This window comes from Podarcis muralis, chromosome 3, assembly GCF_964188315.1.
Source record: "Podarcis muralis chromosome 3, rPodMur119.hap1.1, whole genome shotgun sequence".
Classification (NCBI taxonomy): Eukaryota; Metazoa; Chordata; class Lepidosauria; order Squamata; family Lacertidae; genus Podarcis; species Podarcis muralis.
In genome coordinates, this window is record NC_135657.1 from 121549202 (window position 1) to 121569841 (window position 20640).

General features: G+C 39.6%; 1 protein-coding gene across 2 annotated transcripts in view; it reads left to right on the forward strand.

Moving 5' to 3' along the window:
- KPNA3 (karyopherin subunit alpha 3) overlaps positions 1–20640 on the forward strand; it is a 36111-nt gene that overhangs the window by 11282 nt on the left and 4189 nt on the right. Inside the window, exons 3-17 of one of the 2 annotated variants that reach the window (XM_077926633.1) lie at positions 2743–2832; positions 4197–4226; positions 4315–4367; positions 4463–4558; positions 5444–5529; positions 6849–6935; positions 7273–7442; positions 9194–9238; positions 10816–10869; positions 11756–11887; positions 12916–13044; positions 14424–14528; positions 14632–14703; positions 14786–14948; positions 20016–20110. In XM_077926633.1, coding sequence (XP_077782759.1) covers positions 2743–2832; positions 4197–4226; positions 4315–4367; positions 4463–4558; positions 5444–5529; positions 6849–6935; positions 7273–7442; positions 9194–9238; positions 10816–10869; positions 11756–11887; positions 12916–13044; positions 14424–14528; positions 14632–14703; positions 14786–14948; positions 20016–20110 — 1407 coding nt within the window. The remainder of the gene's footprint in view (positions 1–2742; positions 2833–4196; positions 4227–4314; positions 4368–4462; positions 4559–5443; positions 5530–6848; positions 6936–7272; positions 7443–9193; positions 9239–10815; positions 10870–11755; positions 11888–12915; positions 13045–14423; positions 14529–14631; positions 14704–14785; positions 14949–20015; positions 20111–20640) is intronic. The other variant, XM_028721792.2, reaches the window with a different exon arrangement.

Sequence of the window (20640 nt, forward strand, 5' to 3'; positions counted from 1 at the left end):
CGCGAAGAGAGGGGAGGCGTAGCATGGGGGTCAAAAGACTACTCTGCTGGGGAAAGTTTAAGGACTGCCCACTCCCAGATTCTGCTAGCGACTGAGCAGACAAGGAATTGAGTCGATCTGCATTGTGAACGTTTTGGACAGATAATAAAGCCTTGAAGAGACCAATGGGGAAGTCTTGCCTGTTTGCTCTTGAGCAACCACGCCGGCACACATAACAATCTTCATACACATCTCCCAGGCTTCCCACCCCAAGGAGGTCACTTCAGTGTTGCTAACACAGCAATTTGACTTCACCCCCAAAGGTGCACTCCATTGTCTCTCAAGACAAACAGATGCCAACAAGTTGACCAGTTAGTTGGGTTATATTGATTTAGGACTCATTTGAGACCAAAGTTTTCTTTCCCACTATACTTCATAAATTAGCATAGTAGTACTGAAAATCTCTCTCACCAATCTTTATTGCTCTGTATAGCTATTTCAGTTTAGTGTAAAAATACTATTGACCGCACTACCTATTTTGGTCTCCTACAAATTGTTTACATTTTTTCTTTATATCCATGTATATGTTTGTATTTGACAGTACAGTCTTATACATTTTGCTCAGAAGTAAGTCACATTGAGTTTAGTGCTGCCTTCTCCCAAGTAAGTGTGTATGGGCAGCCTGAGCGTACGCATCTGACAATGTGGGTAGACTCGTAATCTGGTGAACCGGGTTCGCGTCTCCACTCCTCCACCTGCAGCTGCTGGGTGACCTTGGGCCAGTCACACTTCTTTGAAGTCTCTCAGCCCCACTCACCTCACAGAGTGTCTGTTGTGGGGGAGGAAGGGAAAGGAGAATGTTAGCCGCTTTGAGACTCCTTCGGGTAGTGATAAAGCGGGATATCAAGTCCAAACTTCTCCTCCTCAATAACTCTGCTCATCTAGAAGGGGCTGCAGGATTCATTTGTGTATTTAAATGGATTTAATATATGGAGAAACAATTTACATTGTTACAATTAACAAATTATCAGTTGCAAGTGTCTCTCTGTTTATAGCCTGTTACTAGCGGTCAACCTATTCTGAAAGAGGTTGCACTGCCCTTAAAGAACTGGGTTCAAAATCAGGGGTACGTATTACGCCAGACTTGTCAGCTGAGGTCCAATAGGCTTCTGTGCCTTGGAGCAGCTTTTATCCGCCTTGGTTCATATGCCAGTTTCTTTTTTAAAAAATAAATTTTTATTAATTTTCCAATACAATTGTACATTTTTATCCAAATTTTAACAAATTATCTCTTTTTGGACTTCCTTCAGCTTCTCTGGCAATCATCCGTATTTATCTCTTCAGTACGCATTCCCTTCATTTGTATTGCCATTTGTCTCCCCCCCCCCTTCTATTTCTTTTTAACAATACATCTCAACTTTTACAGTGCCTCTTGAAACCCCACTAGCATTGTTTGTACATCACATACATTTTTCAGATATTCTACGAACTTTCCCCAGTCTTCGATGAACTTTTGGTCTCACGCATATCTAATTTTCCCAGTTAATTTATCCAATTCCGCATAGTCTGTCACTTTCGTTCTCCATTCTTCTATCGTCGGTATTTCTTCTTGTTTCCATTTCTGGGCCAGTAAAATTCTTGCCGCTGTGACTGCATACTGAAAAAGTTTGCAATCCTTATTTCCTTTCCTGTAATCCCTAAAAGAAAAGCTTCTGGTTTCTTTACAAAAGTATATTTTAACATCTTTTTCAATTCATTGTATATCGCTTCCCAGAAACTTTTCACTTTCTTACATTCCCACCACATATGATAAAACGTTCCTTCTTTTTCCTTACATTTCCAACACTTATTGCATATCTTATACATTTTTGCTAGTTTTACCGGTGTAATGTACCATCTATAAAACATTTTCATAACATTTTCCTTCAACGCCGTACATGCAGTAAATTTTAAATTTTCTTTCCACAGTTTTTCCCAGTCATCAAATTGAATATTGTACCCAAAGTCTTTGGCCCATTGTATCATTACCGATTTGACCTCTTCATCTTTCGTATTCCATTCCAACAATATTTTATACATTTTTGACAAATTTTTACATTCATTGTTTATTATATCTGTTTGAAACTTTGACTCTTTTTCTCCATAACCACTTTCTTTTATATCTTTTTTAAACATTTCATTAACCTGGAAATAATGCAACCAGTCATATACGTATTCTGGTTCATATGCCAGTTTCAATGATGGGTGGATATGGTCTCGCCACAATTATGCATGCTCTGGTAACCTTACATTTAGATTATTGCAATGCACCATACAGCCCTGAAGCTACAGTTGGACCAAACCAGGGAGAAGCTCTTCTTGGTTGAGGCACCTCAGTTGTAGAATGCCCTTCTCAGAGAGGCCCACCTGGAATTTACCTTATACTCATTCTGGTGCCAGGTGAATACTGTTTTTAAGTGCTGGGGAAATTAAAAACAAAGCAAAAACCCTGTGATTTTACTCTTTTAAGATAATAATACTGCTTAAGTGTTGTGATTTTTTAAAAAAAGTAATTGATTTTATTGTGCTGGAAATGTTTTAGACAGTGTGTTTTATGATACTACTATTTTATCATCCTGTATTTCATTATATTCTACCATTTTATGTTTGTGAGTTACTGTTACTGGTCAGTCCTATAATATTAACATTAGCATTTAAATAAATTAACAGACAAACAAACATTAAAGGCATTCAAATGCACTATCTTGGCTCTTTGTTCTTCAGAATAAAAGAGATGAACATCTTCTGAAAAAAAGAAATGTGCCCCAAGAAGAAAGTTTAGAAGATTCAGATGCTGATGCTGATTTCAAAGCAGTAAGACTGTATCTACATTGATGTGGCATTGATGTGTATGTGGGTCTGTGTGGAATATGTATGGTATATGGTATTTATGCATACATATATACATACATACATGCCTTTCTCCTGACGGGATTCAAGGCAGTTTACAGATAAAAATCATAGTCACTAAAAATAGAGGATACTGGCATTAAAAACACAGAGAGAATTAAAACTACATACATATATAAAATTATTAAAACCATACAAAAAATTAGAATTAAAACAGCACAGCACCAGCCCTTTCAGAAAAACCAGCCAGTTTCCAAAATCCTCTTGGAGCAATAAAAGCTTCCCTTGCACCTGTTGGATACATGGGGTTTGCATGATGGTCTCCTTGTTGGGCAAACGTTGTGGGTGTGTCTAAAGTTGCAGCGAGCTCCTGGTGAAGGCAAGAAAGGTGGGCGAGGTCTGCAGGGACACTGTAGCTCCGCTCCGCTCCCATGATGACAGCTGCCATGCTGTTGAGAATGAGGGTCTTGGGGAAGGAGAGTGTTACCTTGAGGAAGAGAAAGGCATTCCTTGGGGAAGAACATCTCTTCTCTCATGCTGAGCGTACTTCTCTGGTAGGTGCAGGGATTGTGCTAATGGGCAGTATGGTCCTTAGGAACATAAATAGCAGACTGCTTTCCCTCCAGCTAGATAGCCTGGTGCATAGCCCTGGGAAGGAGCCAGTGGTCGTAGTGCATGTTGCACTAAACAACGGGGAAATATAGTCGCCTGGTCCTGGAAGCCAAATTTAGGTTGGTAGGTAGGATACCTCCAAGGTTCTTTCTCTGAAACACTACCAGTTCCATGCACAGGGCCAGCTGAGAGGCGCATCTTTGTGGTTTCAGTGCAAGGAGGAGACAATGGTGCCAGGAGGAGCAGTTTGGATTTGTTAGGCTCTGGGGAACATTCTGGGGCAAGCCAGGCCTGTACAAAAGGGATGGTTTCCACCCAAACTGGAATAGAACCAGACTGTTGGCAATTAAAACCAAAACGGTCACAGAGCAGCTTTTAAACTGATTGAGGGGGGAAGCAGACTCTCTGAGGCGACTCTGGTTTGAAACTAGCCTCCCTCCGATGACATAACTGATGAAAATTTAAATGGGAGTGCAGGGGCCCAGGGTAGTAATTGCGAGAGACCAAAACACTGCAAGTTAAAATGCAAGTGCCGAAGACGCTTGAAGAGAGACAGACTGTATCCGAGTGTTTAGACCCTATTGCTGGAAGCCGCTGAGCCAAGATAGTGAACTGGAGTGCTTGGTCTTAGAGGATGACACTGATATATTTTGCAGACAACAGTTGATCTATAATAAGAATTGTAACTAAAACGAAAATTTGTCTTTTGTTTAAAGCAAAATGTAACACTAGAAGCTATATTACAGGTAAGTTGCTAAACAATATATTATTTCCTTCAGTTGGATTTGTTAATGCTTGACTCCTGAACTTACTGAAATCTATGTGGTGTTGCAGAATGCTACAAGTGACAACCCTATTATCCAACTAAGTGCTGTCCAAGCTGCAAGGTAGGCATCTATTTGTTTTTTGAGGACTAAAGTACAATGAATGCTGTCTTTCCCATCTTTTTTTTTTATTCACCACCTTCACTTTAATTTTACAGAAAGCTATTATCAAGCGACAGAAATCCTCCTATTGATGACCTAATAAAATCTGGAATTTTACCAATATTGGTTAAATGTTTAGAAAGGGATGATAAGTAAGTAATGATTCCTTTTTCTCAGTACTTCCTCAGACATAATTTGAATGGTTATCAGCTGAGGGTTGCAGCTAGCTTGCAGTTTTGAACATTGTAACTGGGTATTTACTTTTGATATGCTTCAAACTCTACTGAAGCTTATGTCAACAGTCTGGTTAGGAGCAAGTTCTACCATGTGTCTTGCAGGTCTGACATAGTCATTCTAGAAGACTGTGTACAAGTTGTGATCCCCCAGGCCAGACACAGCCCACAATCCATATATTTTGACCTGCCCAGTACTTAAGAACCCTCCTCTGTGTGCATTCTTCCCCTTCCCCACTGTCCAGGAGGCACATGAGGACTGTTTTCAGATTCTAACCTGGGGAAGGGTTCCTCATATTAGCCCAGTCTTCGGGGCAGAAAAATCAAGCCCCCCCACCTTTAAAGTCTCTTGAGCTTTGGCTTTTTCCTTCACACTTTTCCTTCTTGTTTTTGTAGAGCACCACTCTTCTATCCTTATTCAGGGGTTGTTCTTTTGTATTATTGTGACTAAATACTTAGCTTTGGAAGTCTGATGTGAATGTATTGTGCCAGTTTATTCTGTACTAGGGTATTCTGGTGAGGTAACTATCAAAGAAAATTAGTGTCACAAGTTCTGTATGTGTTGATGTTATGCAAAAAAATCTTGATAGAAGGACTCAGAAACAATAGTTCAATGTTGGATTGCATTTTCTACCTTTATTTCAAGGAAGTTGTAGCAGGCATAAGAGGTAGAAATACATAATGGCATCTGATTACAGTATATTGAATTACTATTTCAATAGAAATTTGGCATGTGCTTTTCTGCTGGTATTTTTTGTGAGTTTCAAATATTACTGCTATTCTGGTGTTTTTGTTTTTTAACAGTCCTTCCTTACAGTTTGAGGCTGCATGGGCCCTGACTAACATAGCTTCAGGCACTTCTGCACAGACTCAAGCTGTGGTACAGTCTAGTAAGTGCTCTAAGTGTTTAACTTTGGGAGTGGGTGCATTTTGCAATTGAAGATACACATATAACTTCATCTTCATAGAATCATAGGATTGTAGAGTTGGAAGGGACCCCAAAGCTTAGCAAGCCTAACCTCCACATAGGGTCGTTTTGCAGTCTGGGGTTGCTGACAGATACAGCTTTCTCAAAAGAGCCCCGGGTGGCATCTATAGCACAAAGGACCCTTTACTGCTGAGGCTGATACATCCCCTCCAGGCAGAGGTCACTCTGCCACAGTCACCCATGTTCTAAATTGGACTACTGGCATGTGTTGCACATGGGATTGTCTTTGAAGAGTTCTTCCTTGTAAAACTTTTGTTAGTCCAGAATAGAGCTGTTAGGCTCTCACAACAATTCTTAAACAACTGCACTGGCTGTCTGTTTCTGAACAAAAATTCAGATATTACCCTGGAGACCTTAAAGAAAGCCACCTGGCTGTGCATTGAGACCCTCTAGTAGACATTTCTCCTGCCTTTTGAGATTAGGTGGTATCAACCTAATGCCACCTGATCCCAACTTTATTGTTCATTTCCAGAAGAAGACATTTTGATTTTCCAAGACTTATACAGTCCTGGTTGTTTTTTTATCTTGCTGCTTTGTGCTTCTGTTGTGCTTCTTTAAGTTGTTTTATTTTCATTTTTTGTATCCTGTGATTGCTCTCCACTCTAGCTTTTCCATTCTGGAATACATGAAGCATTGCTGAGAGTAGCAGGCCTCGTTTTGCCCATGGCAATAGTCTTAGGGATGGCTAGTTAGATCTCTTTATTGAGGCCACTGCTGTAAGGTCAAGCAAGCGAGTAGGTGAAACCATCTTTTACAGACCATGCTGTACCTCAGACATCCCTTGCAATGTGGGAGATGGAGAAGGGAGGCACTGAGTCTGAAAGAAGTTTCTACTAGTTGAAGCCCACGTGTTTCCAATACTTAAAATTGTTCTTCCACAATTGGCTTTTGAAGGGGGACATAATAATTTGAAGGGGTGGATAGGCCCTTTGACAAAATATACACAGATCTTTGTAATGTGAGAAGACAATTTTAACTTTCTTGATGCTAAATAAAGCCTCCACGTTACTTCAAATTTTTATTTAGAATGTGAATGTCAATATCAATATCTTCTTTCTGTCTGAAAAAATTAATTATGCAAAGGTGCACTTCCAATTTAATTTTGAACAAACATAGAATAATTTCCTGAAATAGTAACAGTATAACTCAGTTATGTGAAATTTATCTATTAAAAGAGCTGCATTTTATCATTTCAATGAATCCAGTTTTCTGCTGTTATAGATGCAGTACCTCTCTTCTTAAGACTGCTGCATTCACCACATCAAAATGTTTGTGAACAAGCTGTTTGGGCCCTTGGAAATATTATTGGTAAGTGTTAACTATATTTCTAGAGAAGAAATCACAGGCATTGAAGGCTTTAAAATCATACATTGACATTACCCCATAAAACTATGTTTCCTCTTAAGTGCTCTTAATAGTCCAGTTGATTTAAATAAGAAAACATCCTCAGTTTGGAAAACTTAGATGAAGTTATTCTACAACAAATTGTGTTCTTCAAATTTCCATTGAACCGTAACTTTTGTAGTGTTCGTATGTTACCAGTGGGGGAAACATAGCGCATCAAGACCCCAACATAAGTCACTGCATACATTTCAAGGTTTCTCCATCATGAATGTAATTTTTTGTGAAATTTTCACTTTTGTAGGTGATGGTCCTCAGTGTAGAGATTATGTCATATCACTGGGAGTTGTCAAACCGCTTCTATCCTTCATCAACCCCTCCATTCCCATCACTTTCCTCCGGAACGTCACATGGGTCATTGTAAATCTCTGCAGGAATAAGGATCCCCCACCACCTATGGAGACAGTGCAGGAGGTAAATAAAAAATTACAACTGCAATTCACTGCAAGTCAGTTTTCCCATGATGGCATATGTACTGTGTGCACTTTCTTAATGCATATTTATTTGTATCTCATTCCACTTACGAGTTATTAATTATGGCAGTATCTGAGGCATTTACCTTCCTTCTTGATTTGAAGTCAGAATCTAATTTCAGCAGCTAAACAGTACAGACTAACGAGGCATGTAGTCTTCAAAGAGACAAGAGACCTTGCAGGGAACCACTTATTTAAATAAAAGATGGTTACAGCCTAAAGCACAAGCAGCGATAACTTACATGAGAATCCTTTAGTCAGTGGGATGTGTAATCTTATGTAAGAATATATAGGATTATGGGCAAAGTCAACAATCTTTAAAATGAAGCCGTTTCATGGAGCGGTGAGTGTGAGAGAAGTCGCCTTCATTCCTCCCAGAAATGCTGGGATGCAGGTGTAGTGCCTTCCCTGTGGGTTATTCTTGTGATAAAATTCACTATTCCCCAAGCTGCTCTACTCCTCACAGGAAAAAGATACAGGGACTCTATGTTTCTTCATGTGCGAGTGGGAAAATAAGGTGACAGTTCTTATTTTAGTTAGATAGATCAGCCTACCTGCCTACAGGAAAGGATCAAATATTGTCACAACTGTTCCAAATAAATTCACAGCCCTGTGCAGCGGCTTTTTAATTAAAAAAACACCCAAACAAACTGTTGAAAGACTGATGGCATCTATAATATGATAGAGGGAGTGATTTAACACTACCTCTGCTTTCCCATGTAGTGGATTCTGTGGATTAGTGGTAACATCTAGATTCAGGAATAATGTGAGATGCCAGAATGTTAGCTTTGTACCTCTGGGCTCAAATAGGGAACAAAACAGATTTATGGTGCAGTCTTAACCATGTCTACTCAGAAGCAAGTCCTATTTAATTCAGTGAGGCACACTGCCAGGTAAGTGGGTTTAGGATTGTAGCTTTAGTCCTGCATCGCAGGGGGTTGGACCTTCCAACTCAACAATTCTGTGACTCGACTAAGAGTGGAATTCACATTGCATGCCGCAGTAAAGCAAGTGTCTCATAGCGCAAGCATTTCTGCTTGCTAAGAGTAAACCACCTCCTTCCTGCATGCTGTTCTGAGGGTTCTCCCAGATCCAATTAGGGGGGTGAAGGGGGAAGAAACAGGGGAAAGCCACATTATCCCAAGGGGGCTTGTGCTGGCTTCCACTGGGGCAACCATATTTTTATCTCCAGCCCTAAATTTCACTACTGCTCTCAGAAAAGTTCACAATATGTAGTTAACTGAAAAACAACATATATAAAAATCATAAAAGTTTATGCGTAAAGGAGAAGCACTGACTGTGGGCCAGAAATGTGTTAGCCATTGGCAAACTGCTTGATAAATGTAAATTTTCAATCTTATATATGTGAGTTTGCACTCTTTCTTTCTCATAACTTCCTTGTAAAATGAAATTGCTATAGACTTTATTTTTACATGATTGAAGCCAGGCATTAAAACTGTGTAAAATGTAGGGCACCAGCTGATTAAGAAACACTTGTTACTGCAGTAAGTAATTGAGAGTGTAATCCTGTGCATGTTTATTCAGATGTAAGTCCCGCAGTGCTCAGTGGGGCTTACTCCCAGAAAAATGTGCATAGGATTGTAACCACAGATTTGCTTGAGGTTTTACCCACAGTGTATTTTGGCTTTCCTTAGCATTAATGACCCATTATAATAAACTTATCTTTACCAGATCTTGCCAGCCTTGTGTGTTCTCATATACCATACAGACATAAATGTAAGTAAATGCTGAAATACATTCTTCTCCAATCTAAGGTTTCCTTTTAGTATTTGAGAGTTTTCTTACTTAAATTTTGTTTGCATTGTGCCATACAGTAGCTTCTTTGCCTAGAGAGTCTTTCCCCAACTTGGTGTGCTCTAGATGTCTTAGACTACCATGACCAGGGATGATGGGAGGGTAATTTCATGAAAATGTCAACTTACAGCCCCAGCCTTCATTTCCATGTATAGTTAACATGCTCTATATCACTTGAAATATAATTTTACAAAGTTTCTTTATCTGGCTACATTTTATCAAAACGGCATTTTACACATGAGTAAACCAACCAGAAGCATTACATGCAAGGTGACTGAGGGGTGGGGAATCTTTTTGGTCACTTCCATTTAGCCACTTGCATATGCACGGAGCTCTCCAAAGCCTCGTGAGAGCCTTCCAGAGTCTGATAAGCAAGGCAGAATGGTTGAAAGCTTTTCGCACTGGGTAAACTCTGCACAAAAAGAGCTTTAAAAGTCTTCCATGTGTTTAAATTGTGTGATTTCAACTAGCTGGCTATGAACCACGTAAAGTTGAAATGGTGCAAGTTATGTGCATGTAAGCTGTGAGTTAACCTTAAACTTCTTTTTACTATTTAATTTGGCTGCCATTTTATAAACACTTAGAGGAGAGAAATTGCTCTCTAGCACCCTGGGCCTGTCATTCAAATAGACAGATAAAGAATTGTGCTGTTAAATGTTTGTTGTTAACAGAACAAGTACAGTTTACGCTTTGTTTAATCACAATGCATATTTTGCTAGTTCTTTTTTTTAAAAAAATCAGTACTAAAAAGATTTTTGTCTTACGTATATCACAAACTGACATTACAAACCACAAGGTTGGTGTTGTTCCCAGTTTATATGGAAACTTAGTTCTGGTTAGACAGATGACTTGCCTGAGAAACTTAAAATAATATATATATATATTGTGTGTTCAACCTGGTTTCATCTCTTTTGATTGATCTGTAGTTCATAAAAACAGTCTGAACTTAGAGAGACATTGTTCACAATTGGAGAAAGCTCCAAGATTGCCATATAGTTTATATTTCAGGATTCTTAAAACTGATGTGAGTGGGATGTTCCTTGTAATTAGAGGTGTCAAACCTCCTTCCTGAGACTCTTATTTCTCCTCAATCATGATATGGCATCCAAAACTGCTGTTACCAGTGTGTTCTAACATACCAAATTTAATTCTTAATACTTTTTATTAAATTGTTCAGATGTTATTTTCCACATTTATGCCCCACATTACTGACAAATGCTCGGGGTGGCTTACAGTCTTGTTTACATAATATATATATAATGTGTGTGTGTGTGTAAATATATAAACAGAAGATGGCACTTAGACAAATACAGTGGTACCTCTGGATGCGAACGGGTTCGGTTCCAGAGCCCCGTTCGCATCCTGAAGCGAACGCAACCCACATCTGCCCGTGTGTGGGTCGCGATTCGCTGCTTCCGCGCATGCAAGTGATGTACTTTTGAGTGTCTGCGCATGCACGAGCGGCGAAACCCGGAAGTAACACGTTCTGTTACTTCCAGGTCGCCGTGGAGCATAACCTGAAAACGCTCAACCCAAAGGTACTTCAACCCGAGGTATGACTGTATAAGGAGATAGGAGTGTGGGTACACACAGTCAATAAGAGGCTAGGCCCCCCCATGAGATGCTTTTGTTGATATACCTTGAGTTCAAAAGTGGTTAGTGCTATTTCTCATGCTAGTGCTCATGCTATTTCTACGGTGCTGGTTAGATTCCTGCATCCTGTTGCAACATTGTTCTGCACTGGTTTTATCTGAATGTCTGTTTAATCCAGAGCTTTTACGTTAGAAAGACATCTTCTGGTCACTTTGGGGGGCAGCTAATCTGCCCTTAGGGCTGTTGGCACTGTTTCATTTTGGTGCTAAAAGAAGACCTAAGAAAAAATCAATTCTGTCTCTAGAAAAATAGGCCTATGCTGAGGCAGGCTATACGTATTTTCTTCCTTTGCTGGAATTTCCTAAGATCATGCTGATATCATTGCTAATCTTTGTGTCAACAGCACCATCTACAGTGGTACCTCGGTTTTCAAACATAATCTGTTCCGGAAGACTGTTTGAGTTCCAAAATGTTTGAAAACCGAGACGCAAAGGGCGGTCTGCAAATTTAATAGAGAAAATTGAGGGGAAATAACTTATACACTCAGCAGAAGCCATTCGACTTCTGAGGTGCATTCAAAAATGGATGCATTTACTTCCGGGTTTGCGGCGTTTGAAAACCGAAACATTTGTCAACAGAGATGTTAAAAAACCGAGGTACCATGGTACCTTGTTTTCAGAATAAATTATAAACACTGTGGAGAAAACACAAGAAAACAATTTGAACATACAGAATTCTCTTTCACAGCATGTCATTCATTTCAGACATGTTGTGTAGGGGGAATCAATCCCATTTGGGTGTCTGTTGCAATCTTACATTGACAAAGGAAACTTCCCTTCTCTGCAGATCCTTGTGGACACTGTTTGGGCTTTGTCCTACCTGACAGATGGTGGTAACGAGCAAATTCAGATGGTGATAGATTCTGGTGTGGTACCTTTCCTAGTTCCCCTTCTGAGCCACCAGGAGGTAAAAGTTCAGGTAATCATTTTTTGGGTGAATTTTATTATAACTGAAATTATCTCCTCTGCATTGTTCAAACCTGATCAGCTTTGTTGTTGTACATAAAAACTAAAGTCAATAATTCAAATGTTAAATCCATTTGTTTAAAGACACTTAGACAATGCTTTTTAATTATTCATATGGTCTCTTAAAGTTTCATTAAAAATAGGACAATTTATATTTCTTTTTAAATGTAACCCATGTTTCACTCCACTAGGCTTTATTAAAGCTTAGCTATTGTAATGAACTTATTCTGTTGCTTCAAAGCTGAATGTTTATAGTGTATGTCTCAGACAGAGGAAGGAGATGATCAATCCAGACAAGGTATCCTCATGGCATAGCTGTTTTGAGGTGTGAAATGAAGGATTTACATAGAAAAGGATGAGGGACAGTAAACTGAAACTGAACCCTGGCAGGACAGAGTCCCATGAGTTCGGTGGTTCCTGGGTCCTGGAGTTGGGCAACATGCCTGTTCTGGGTGAGGTTGTCCTCCATCCTGCAGCCTTAGTTCGGCCTGCCACGCTTCCCCATTTGACCCAAGCCACAGCCACCTGCCATACACCTGGCACCATAGATGATGCCCAGTGTGGGGCAGGTGAAGCCCTGACTCTGCTGAAAGTGGGTTTGCAGGTTGCAGAGCTCTATGTTTCAATGGACTGTGCATAGGGCTTTGCAAGACCTCATGATCACGTAGTTGCCAGGTCTTGCTGAGCCGCTTGCAAAACACTCTGCAAGACCAGTGCAGGCAAAAAGGGGTCATTTGATGTCAGGTGATTGACAGGGGATGGTTCTGCCTGCCTGTTGGAAGTCCTCTTGGCTGTGCCACACTATCATTAGTGGCAATCAGTATGCATCCCCTATTTGTCTTTAATTTAAAACAAATACACTTTTAAAAATCTTACTTTGGGTGAATTCAAATTTTAACCCACATGAACTAACCTAGGGAATGAAGCCTGGACCTCGTAAGGCCATCAAAGATTTTACTAATATTTTTTCTTCAAATGTAGACGGCAGCACTAAGAGCAGTTGGCAACATAGTAACTGGTACTGATGAACAGACACAAGTTGTTCTCAACTGTGATGTCCTCTCCCATTTCCCAAATCTTCTGACACATCCAAAAGAGAAAATAAACAAGGTGAGTACTCATTGAATTTTTTCTGTGATCTGTTCTTTAGCTTAACAGAACAAGCAGTCTCAGCTTTTGCACTGAACGGGAAAAATTACCCCTTTTCCGAAGAAGAATTTAAATGTTTACTCTGCCCCAGTGCTCCTTGAAAATACATTGTGAAGGGCGGTATAGAAATGCCATCAATAAAGAAATAAGGGATCTAAAAAATGCCAAAGAAAATGTTTCCCTCATTCTACTTTATATTCCATTAATGCACTTTTAATTAGTACGTAGTTGAGTGCTCCCATGAAGTATCATTGTTTGTTTCTGCCATAGCAACTAACTTCTGGAAGGAATTGACTGTGCAGATCCCATTTTGTACACCAGCACTGGAGCAGTGTAAACCTTGAAATCCTTCTTAAGAACTGGGATTAAGCTTCTCAGTGGTAAAGAATTCCAGATATCCCTTTAAGAAAAGCTCATGGTACTCTGATAACTTTTCTTTCTATGTTAAAAATGGATGCAGCTGCTTCAGAGGCCGGAGGATATGGCTCTGTTTTAGTTGATTTCACAGAGTCCTCTGTTCCTTTTCTCTCTTTTTTACTTCTCATTACTTTCATTTCTCTCAATGCAGACTCATTAACTTTTATTTGTTACTTGAGGCAGTCTGGGAAAACAAATGTCTGATACCAAGTCATTTGGGTTTTTATGTGTGGTTAATATACACAAATATTTCAATCCATTTCACACCCTGAAGCTTGCTTTCCAAGAAGCTGTTACAGGTTCACTCATTCCCTGCTTTGGGAACATGTCTTCACGTACTTCTTCCACGCTCCTCTCATGAAGTGTAGAAGTGAACACTCAGACTGGTTGGTCAGTGCTTCTTCAATGCTTTGAAACAGGACCCATCTGTAAGCTTCCTCCACCTTTGGAGGACCAATTCTATAGTCACTCCACCTTTTGAAAGGCAACACCTTCCCTCTTGCCAAAGGACATCCTGACTCACAGTCTACCACAGTTACCTCACTAACTACACCCCCCACCCCACCCAAATTCTGTCTTAAATTTACAACAGATTATACAATATGCACAACTTATCCCATCCTATTCTATTCCCACAACTCATGAACATCCATAAATGCACCATCCACCCAGCTTTTATTAACAAATTTCCAGAAGAAAAGTATCAGTTGCTTGAAATCTCATTTTGTCACCATGCAATGTTTCTATCTGGAAACAGGCTGAAATTAAAAGTTTAAAAGCATGTTGATAAAGAATGGGTTTTTTATGTTGAAGATTCTATGTTCAATCCCTTCTATCTCAAGTTAAAAATGTCAAGTTAGCAGGCACTGGTAAATGTGCCTAAGACAACTTCACATGCAGGGTTTTGTTTTGTTTTATTTCAGGAAGCAGTTTGGTTCCTTTCCAATATCACTGCAGGAAATCAGCAACAAGTTCAAGCTGTAATAGATGCTGGACTTATCCCTATGATCATTCACCAGCTGGCTAAGGTCAGTCAAATGCTGAATCTGGCTGTTTCTCATATTTTTGTTGCAAGATTGTATGTCTACATATATTACTTTGCTAATTTAAATCACCTTTTATATCCTTTAGGGAGACTTTGGCACACAAAAGGAAGCTGCTTGGGCAATCAGCAACTTAACAATAAGTGGTAGAAAAGATCAGGTATGTGTCTTAAGTAGTCAAATTAGTAAACTTGGAACCATTTATAAGGAAGAAATTAATCATAAGTATCTCTTCTGTTTAGGTTGAATACCTTGTGCAACAGAATGTGATCCCACCATTCTGTAATTTGTTGTCAGTCAAAGATTCTCAAGTGGTTCAGGTGGTTCTGGATGGGCTGAAAAACATTTTAATAATGGCTGGTGATGAAGCAAGCACAATAGCAGAAATTATAGAAGAATGTGGAGGTAAGATGTGATTTGGTAAAATGCGATATCACTCCACCTCCAAACAGAATGTGTTTGGTCTTAAGAGAACAGCATTGATAAAGTTGGTGCAACAGAAACCTGGTGGAATAGAGAGAACCAGTGGGGCATTTTTATTTCTGGATACTAGCTCTATAGGAAGTACATTTGTGTTTTTTTAAAAAAAATATTTATTAAGAGTTTTTTAAGAGATACATAAAAGTACATAGCAAACAAAATAGTACAAAACATAAAACAGAAAAAAGAAAAAAAAGAAAAACAAAACATAGAAATCCCTTCAAAATTCTGAATTTCATAACCCTGTTTCTTGGCTTCCCCTCTCCTCCCTTCCTTGTGTTCCTGTTTATCGTCAGCTTCAGCAAATTCCTACTCCAGATCTCATTTTCTATCAAAGTATTTAAATAAATCTTGTCTCCAAACTTTCATCCCTCTTACATTCCTTATTGCCTCCTCATAACTTATTCACTAATGCCATATTATTTTATATCTCACATCATTTTAACATTCATAAATTTTACAATGTGTCTGCAAGTAGTCTTTAAATTTCTTCCAGTCCTTTTCCACCAAGTCTTCTCCCTGGTCTCGGATTCTGCCAGTCATTTCCGCCATCTCCATATAGTCAATTACTTGCATCTGCCATTCTTCCACGGTGGGTAGATCTTGCGTCTTCCAATGCTTTGCGATAAGAATTCTTGCTGCTGCTGTTGCATACATAAAAAAAGTACTATCCTTTCTTGGCACCAATTGGCCGACTATGCCCAGGAGAAAGGCCTCTGGTTTCTTCAGGAAAGTATATTTAAATACCTTCTTCATTTCATTATATATCATTTCCCAAAAGGCCTTAATCCTTGGGCATGTCCACCAAAGGTGAAAAAAGGTACCTTCAGTCTCTTTACATTTCCAACATTTGTTATCGGGCAGATGATAGATTTTTGCAAGCTTGACTGGAGTCATGTACCACCTGTATACCATTTTCATAATATTCTCTCTTAAGGCATTACATGCCGTGAATTTCATACCGGTGGTCCATAACTGCTCCCAGTCTGCCGCCATAATGTTATGTCCAATGTCTTGTGCCCATTTAATCATAGCTGACTTAACTGTTTCATCCTGCGTGTTCCATTCTAGCAGCAAGTTATACATTCTTGACAATATTTTAGCTTTTGGATCTAACAATTCCGTTTCCAGTTTTGATTTCTCCACCTGAAAACCAATTTTTTTATCTGAATTATAAGTCTCTCTTATTTGAAGATAATGTAACCAATCTCGCACTTTATCTTTTAATTTCTCAAAACTCTGCAATTTTAATTTGTCTCCTTCTTGTTCTAAGATTTCCCAATATTTCGGCCAACTGGCCTCCATATTGAGTTTTTTCACAGCCATTGCCTCCATTGGTGATAACCACCTTGGGGTCTTATTTTCCAATAGGTCTTTATATCTTATCCAGACATTAAACAAAGCTTTCCTGACAATATGGTTTTTGAATGCTTTATGAGCTTTTACCTTGTCATACCACAAGTATGCATGCCATCCAAATACATTATTAAACCCTTCCAAGTCCAGTATGTCCGTGTTCTCAAGAAGCAGCCAGTCTTTTAACCAGCAAAATGCTGCTGATTCATAATAAAGTTTAAGGTCTGGCAGGGCAAACCCACCTCTTTCCTTTGCATCAGTTAATATTTTAAATTTTATTCTGGGCTTTTTGCCCTGCCAGACAAATCTAGAAATATCTTTCTGCCAACTCTTGAAACAGTCCATCTTGTCCACAATTTGTAGTGTTTGAAACAAAAATAACATTTTTGGCAATACATTCATTTTTATAACCGCAATTCTCCCCAACAAGGAAAGCTTCAGATTTGACCAAATTTCCAAATCTTTTTTTACCTCCAACCAACATTTCTCATAATTATCTTTAAATAAATTCAAATTTTTAACAGTCAAATGAACCCCCAAATATTTTACTTTCTTAGCTAACGTTAACCCTGTCTCTTTCTGAAACCTCTCCTTCTCAATTGGTGTTAAGTTCTTCTCAAGTACCTTAGTTTTTAACTTATTTAACTTAAATCCTGCCACATGACCAAATTCCTGAATCAGTTCCAACACCCTTTTCGTACTAGATTCTGGCTCCTGTAGTGTCAAAACCAAATCATCCGCGAAAGTTTTCAGTTTGTATTGTTTAGCTCCGACCCGAATACCTTCTATCATACGGTCCCTTCTTATCATGTTCAAGAGAACCTCCAGGACCGAGATAAAAAGCAATGGGGAAATAGGACAACCCTGTCGTGTTCCTTTTTCTATCTTAAATTCTTCTGTCACCACATTGTTGACTATCAATTTAGCTTTCTGCTCTGAATAAATTGCACTTATACCATTTTCAAATCCTTGACCCACCCCCATACCCTGAAAATTTTTCTTCATAAAGTTCCAGGAAATATTGTCAAAGGCCTTCTCCGCATCTATAAAAATTAAAACTGCTTTAGTATTAATATTTACTTGTAATTTTTCCAGGATATTAATTATGTTTCTCGTATTATCAGACAAATGTCTGCCAGGGAGAAAGCCGGCTTGATCTCGATGTATCTCCTCAACCAAAACCCTCTTCAACCTATTTGCCAAAATGTTAGCAAAAATTTTGTAATCCACATTCAACAGGGATATGGGGCGGTAGTTCTTGAGTTGTGTCTTTTCAATCTCAGATTTCGGTATAAGTGTAATAAAAGCTTCTTTCCACGATTCAGGTGTCTTTTTCCCTTCCAAAATCTCATTACAAACCTGCTTTAATGGTTGAATTAACTCCTCTTTCAGAGTTTTGTAGTATTTTGCAGTCAAGCCATCTGGCCCTGGAGATTTTCCCAACTGCATATTCTGAATGGCACCTTCAATCTCCTGTTCTGTAATTTGATGGTTCAACATTGTCTTTTTTTCTTGAGAGATTTTTTGTAGTCTATTAGTTCTTATAAATTGGTCTATATCCGTCTCTTTCTGTGGCTCTTGTGTATAAAGTTGTTTAAAGTATCTCTGGAAGCACTTTCTAATCTCCTCTGGATTCTGAATATTCCTTCCTTCTATCTCCAAATTTGTAATGGTATTTAATTTCTGTCTCTTTTTCAACTGCCAAGCTAGCAGTTTTCCACATTTATTGGCCGATTCAAAAGTTTTTTGCCTCATCTGTTTGATTTTCCATTCCACTTCTTGATTTATCATTTTCATATACTGTACTTGATACAACTTAATTTCTCTCAGAATCTCTTGTGATTTGGGTTTAGATCTTAATTTAATCTCACCTTCTTTTATTTTCTCCAAAATTTTATCCTTCTTCTCATTTTGAGTTCTCTTTTTTATTGCATTCTGCTGAATTAAGAACCCTCTCATAACCGCCTTGCTTGCATCCCAGGTTACTCTTTTTTCAACCGTGGTATTCAAATTTAATTCAAAGTAGTCTCTCAAAGTCTTTTGAGCCTTCTTAATAACTTCGTGATCTCTTAGTAAGGTGTCATTCATCCTCCATCTGAAGGAGCCGACTGGTGTTAATTTCATTACCATCTTTACAGCATTATGGTCGGAGCAAGTCTTTGGGCAGATTTCTACCTTCGTTATCTTCGGTACCAGTCCTCTAGTTGTCCAAATTTGATTGATTCTGGTCCATGTCATTTTGGCCTCAGAAAAGCAGCTGCCCTGCTACAGAAACTGCAGCCAGTTGCACTGGCCAGTAGAGCAATATCAGAAACTGAAATAGGATATGCATAGATTTAAAAAGAACTGTTGGCTGTAGTGTTCAGAATGGAATGCTTCCGTCAACTTACGTTTGGCCAGACAGTGCACGTCCAATTGGACCATAAACCACTGGAAACCACTGTGCAGAAGCCATTGTTGAGCACCCCAAAAAGGCTTTGGCACATGTTAATGCAGTGACAAAATTAGGATGTGCACATCCAGTATCACCCAGGCAAAGATCTTGTACTTGCAGACATTCCTGCACAATTGCACTTAGACTTAATGAAAAGGGTACACTTCTCACACATAGGAATTGAAAGCTCTCTCTGAAGCGCAAGGGAATGTGCATATTGGCCTGGCATGAATGCCTAGCTGTCCAGCTTAAGGGAAGTCATAGTACCACCCTACAATTCCACCTGGAGTCCTGTGTCCAGTTCAGGGCACCACTGTTTAAGAACAATATGGACAAGCTGGAATGTGCACAGAGGAGTTAGACCAAGATGACCAAGGGTCTGGAAACCAAGCCTTATGAGGATCGGACTCAGTTGGGGGAGTTGGGCATATTTAGCCCAGAGAAGAGAAAGCTAAGAGGTGACATGAAAGCCATCTTCCAATATCTAAAGGTCTGTCACATGGAAGATGGAGCAAGCTTGTTTTCTGCTGCTCCAGAATGTAGGACCTGAACCAATGGCTTCAAGTTATAAGAAAGGAGATTCTGACTCAACATCAGGAAAGACTTTCTGACAGTAAGAGCTGTTAGACAGTGGAACAGTCTCCCTTGGGAGGTTGTGGACTCTCCTTCCTTGGAGGTTTTTAAACAGAGGCTGGGTGGCCATCTGTCATGGAAGCTTGAGCTGAGATTCCTGCATTGCAGGGGGATGAAGTAGATCAGGGGTCGGCAACCTAAGGCTCATGGACCCCCACTGCCCGCTCGGTCGGTTCACGTGTGCCGTGCTAAACCAGCGCAGAGCAGAGTGGGGACCGCCTTCCGTGACGCTGGCCAGCTTCCCATTGGCTGCAGGAAGTTCCTGCAGCCAATGGGAAGCTGCGCATGCCTCCTCCGCGCCAGAAGGAGCGTCAGAAATATCGTTTGCGCACGCACACACACACACTCCAGCTCACCATGGCATCTGCGGGACCGTGAACCGGCCCAAGCCACAAATACTTTGCTGACCCCTGAACTAGATGACCCTCATGGTCTCTTCCAACTCTACATTTCTGTGATTCCATGCCACCAGCTGTCTTCATTCCACTGGCAGACAGACATAATTGGGTTACAGCTTGCAATTTCTTAATTTATTAAACTTGTCATTTTTCTTGCTTCTCTTTGACCAGGCTTGGAGAAAATTGAAGCACTGCAACAACATGAGAATGAAGACATTTATAAGCTAGCATTTGAAATAATAGATCAGTATTTCTCTGGTGATGAAGTAAGTACCTCTGACTTCTAAAATGTAACAGCAGTAAGTGGCTGCTTTGAGTACTCTGCAGAAATATTGGTGTGGGCCAATGTAAAATGCTCTGAAAAACCACTTTTTCCCTGTACACCGGAGGCACAGTTTCCATTCAGTGTTCTATTCCAGCCAGTGTTACATCTGTGCAGTACTTCATATTACCAGCAAAACAGAAACGTGCTGGCTTGTTAAAACAGGATGCAGCAGCTTCTGCTGAGGTTCCTAAGATATGCATTACTTGCAACTGAGATAGGTGCTCTGCACATAGTTTACAGCAGCACCTGAGGATGGAGATTATGAAAACTTTAAAATGTTGTGGAACAAATACTCACATATGCATGCTGGGTAATGCTGGAAGACTACCCTTAACACCCTCTCTTCTGCATGCTCAATGCTGCAATCTGTAATTCACTTCAGTTTGGAGGACCAATTTAGTAATAGTCATGTACACAGTACAGTAAGCATGAAATAAAAGTGCTGGAAATAAGTAATATTCCTTGTCATGT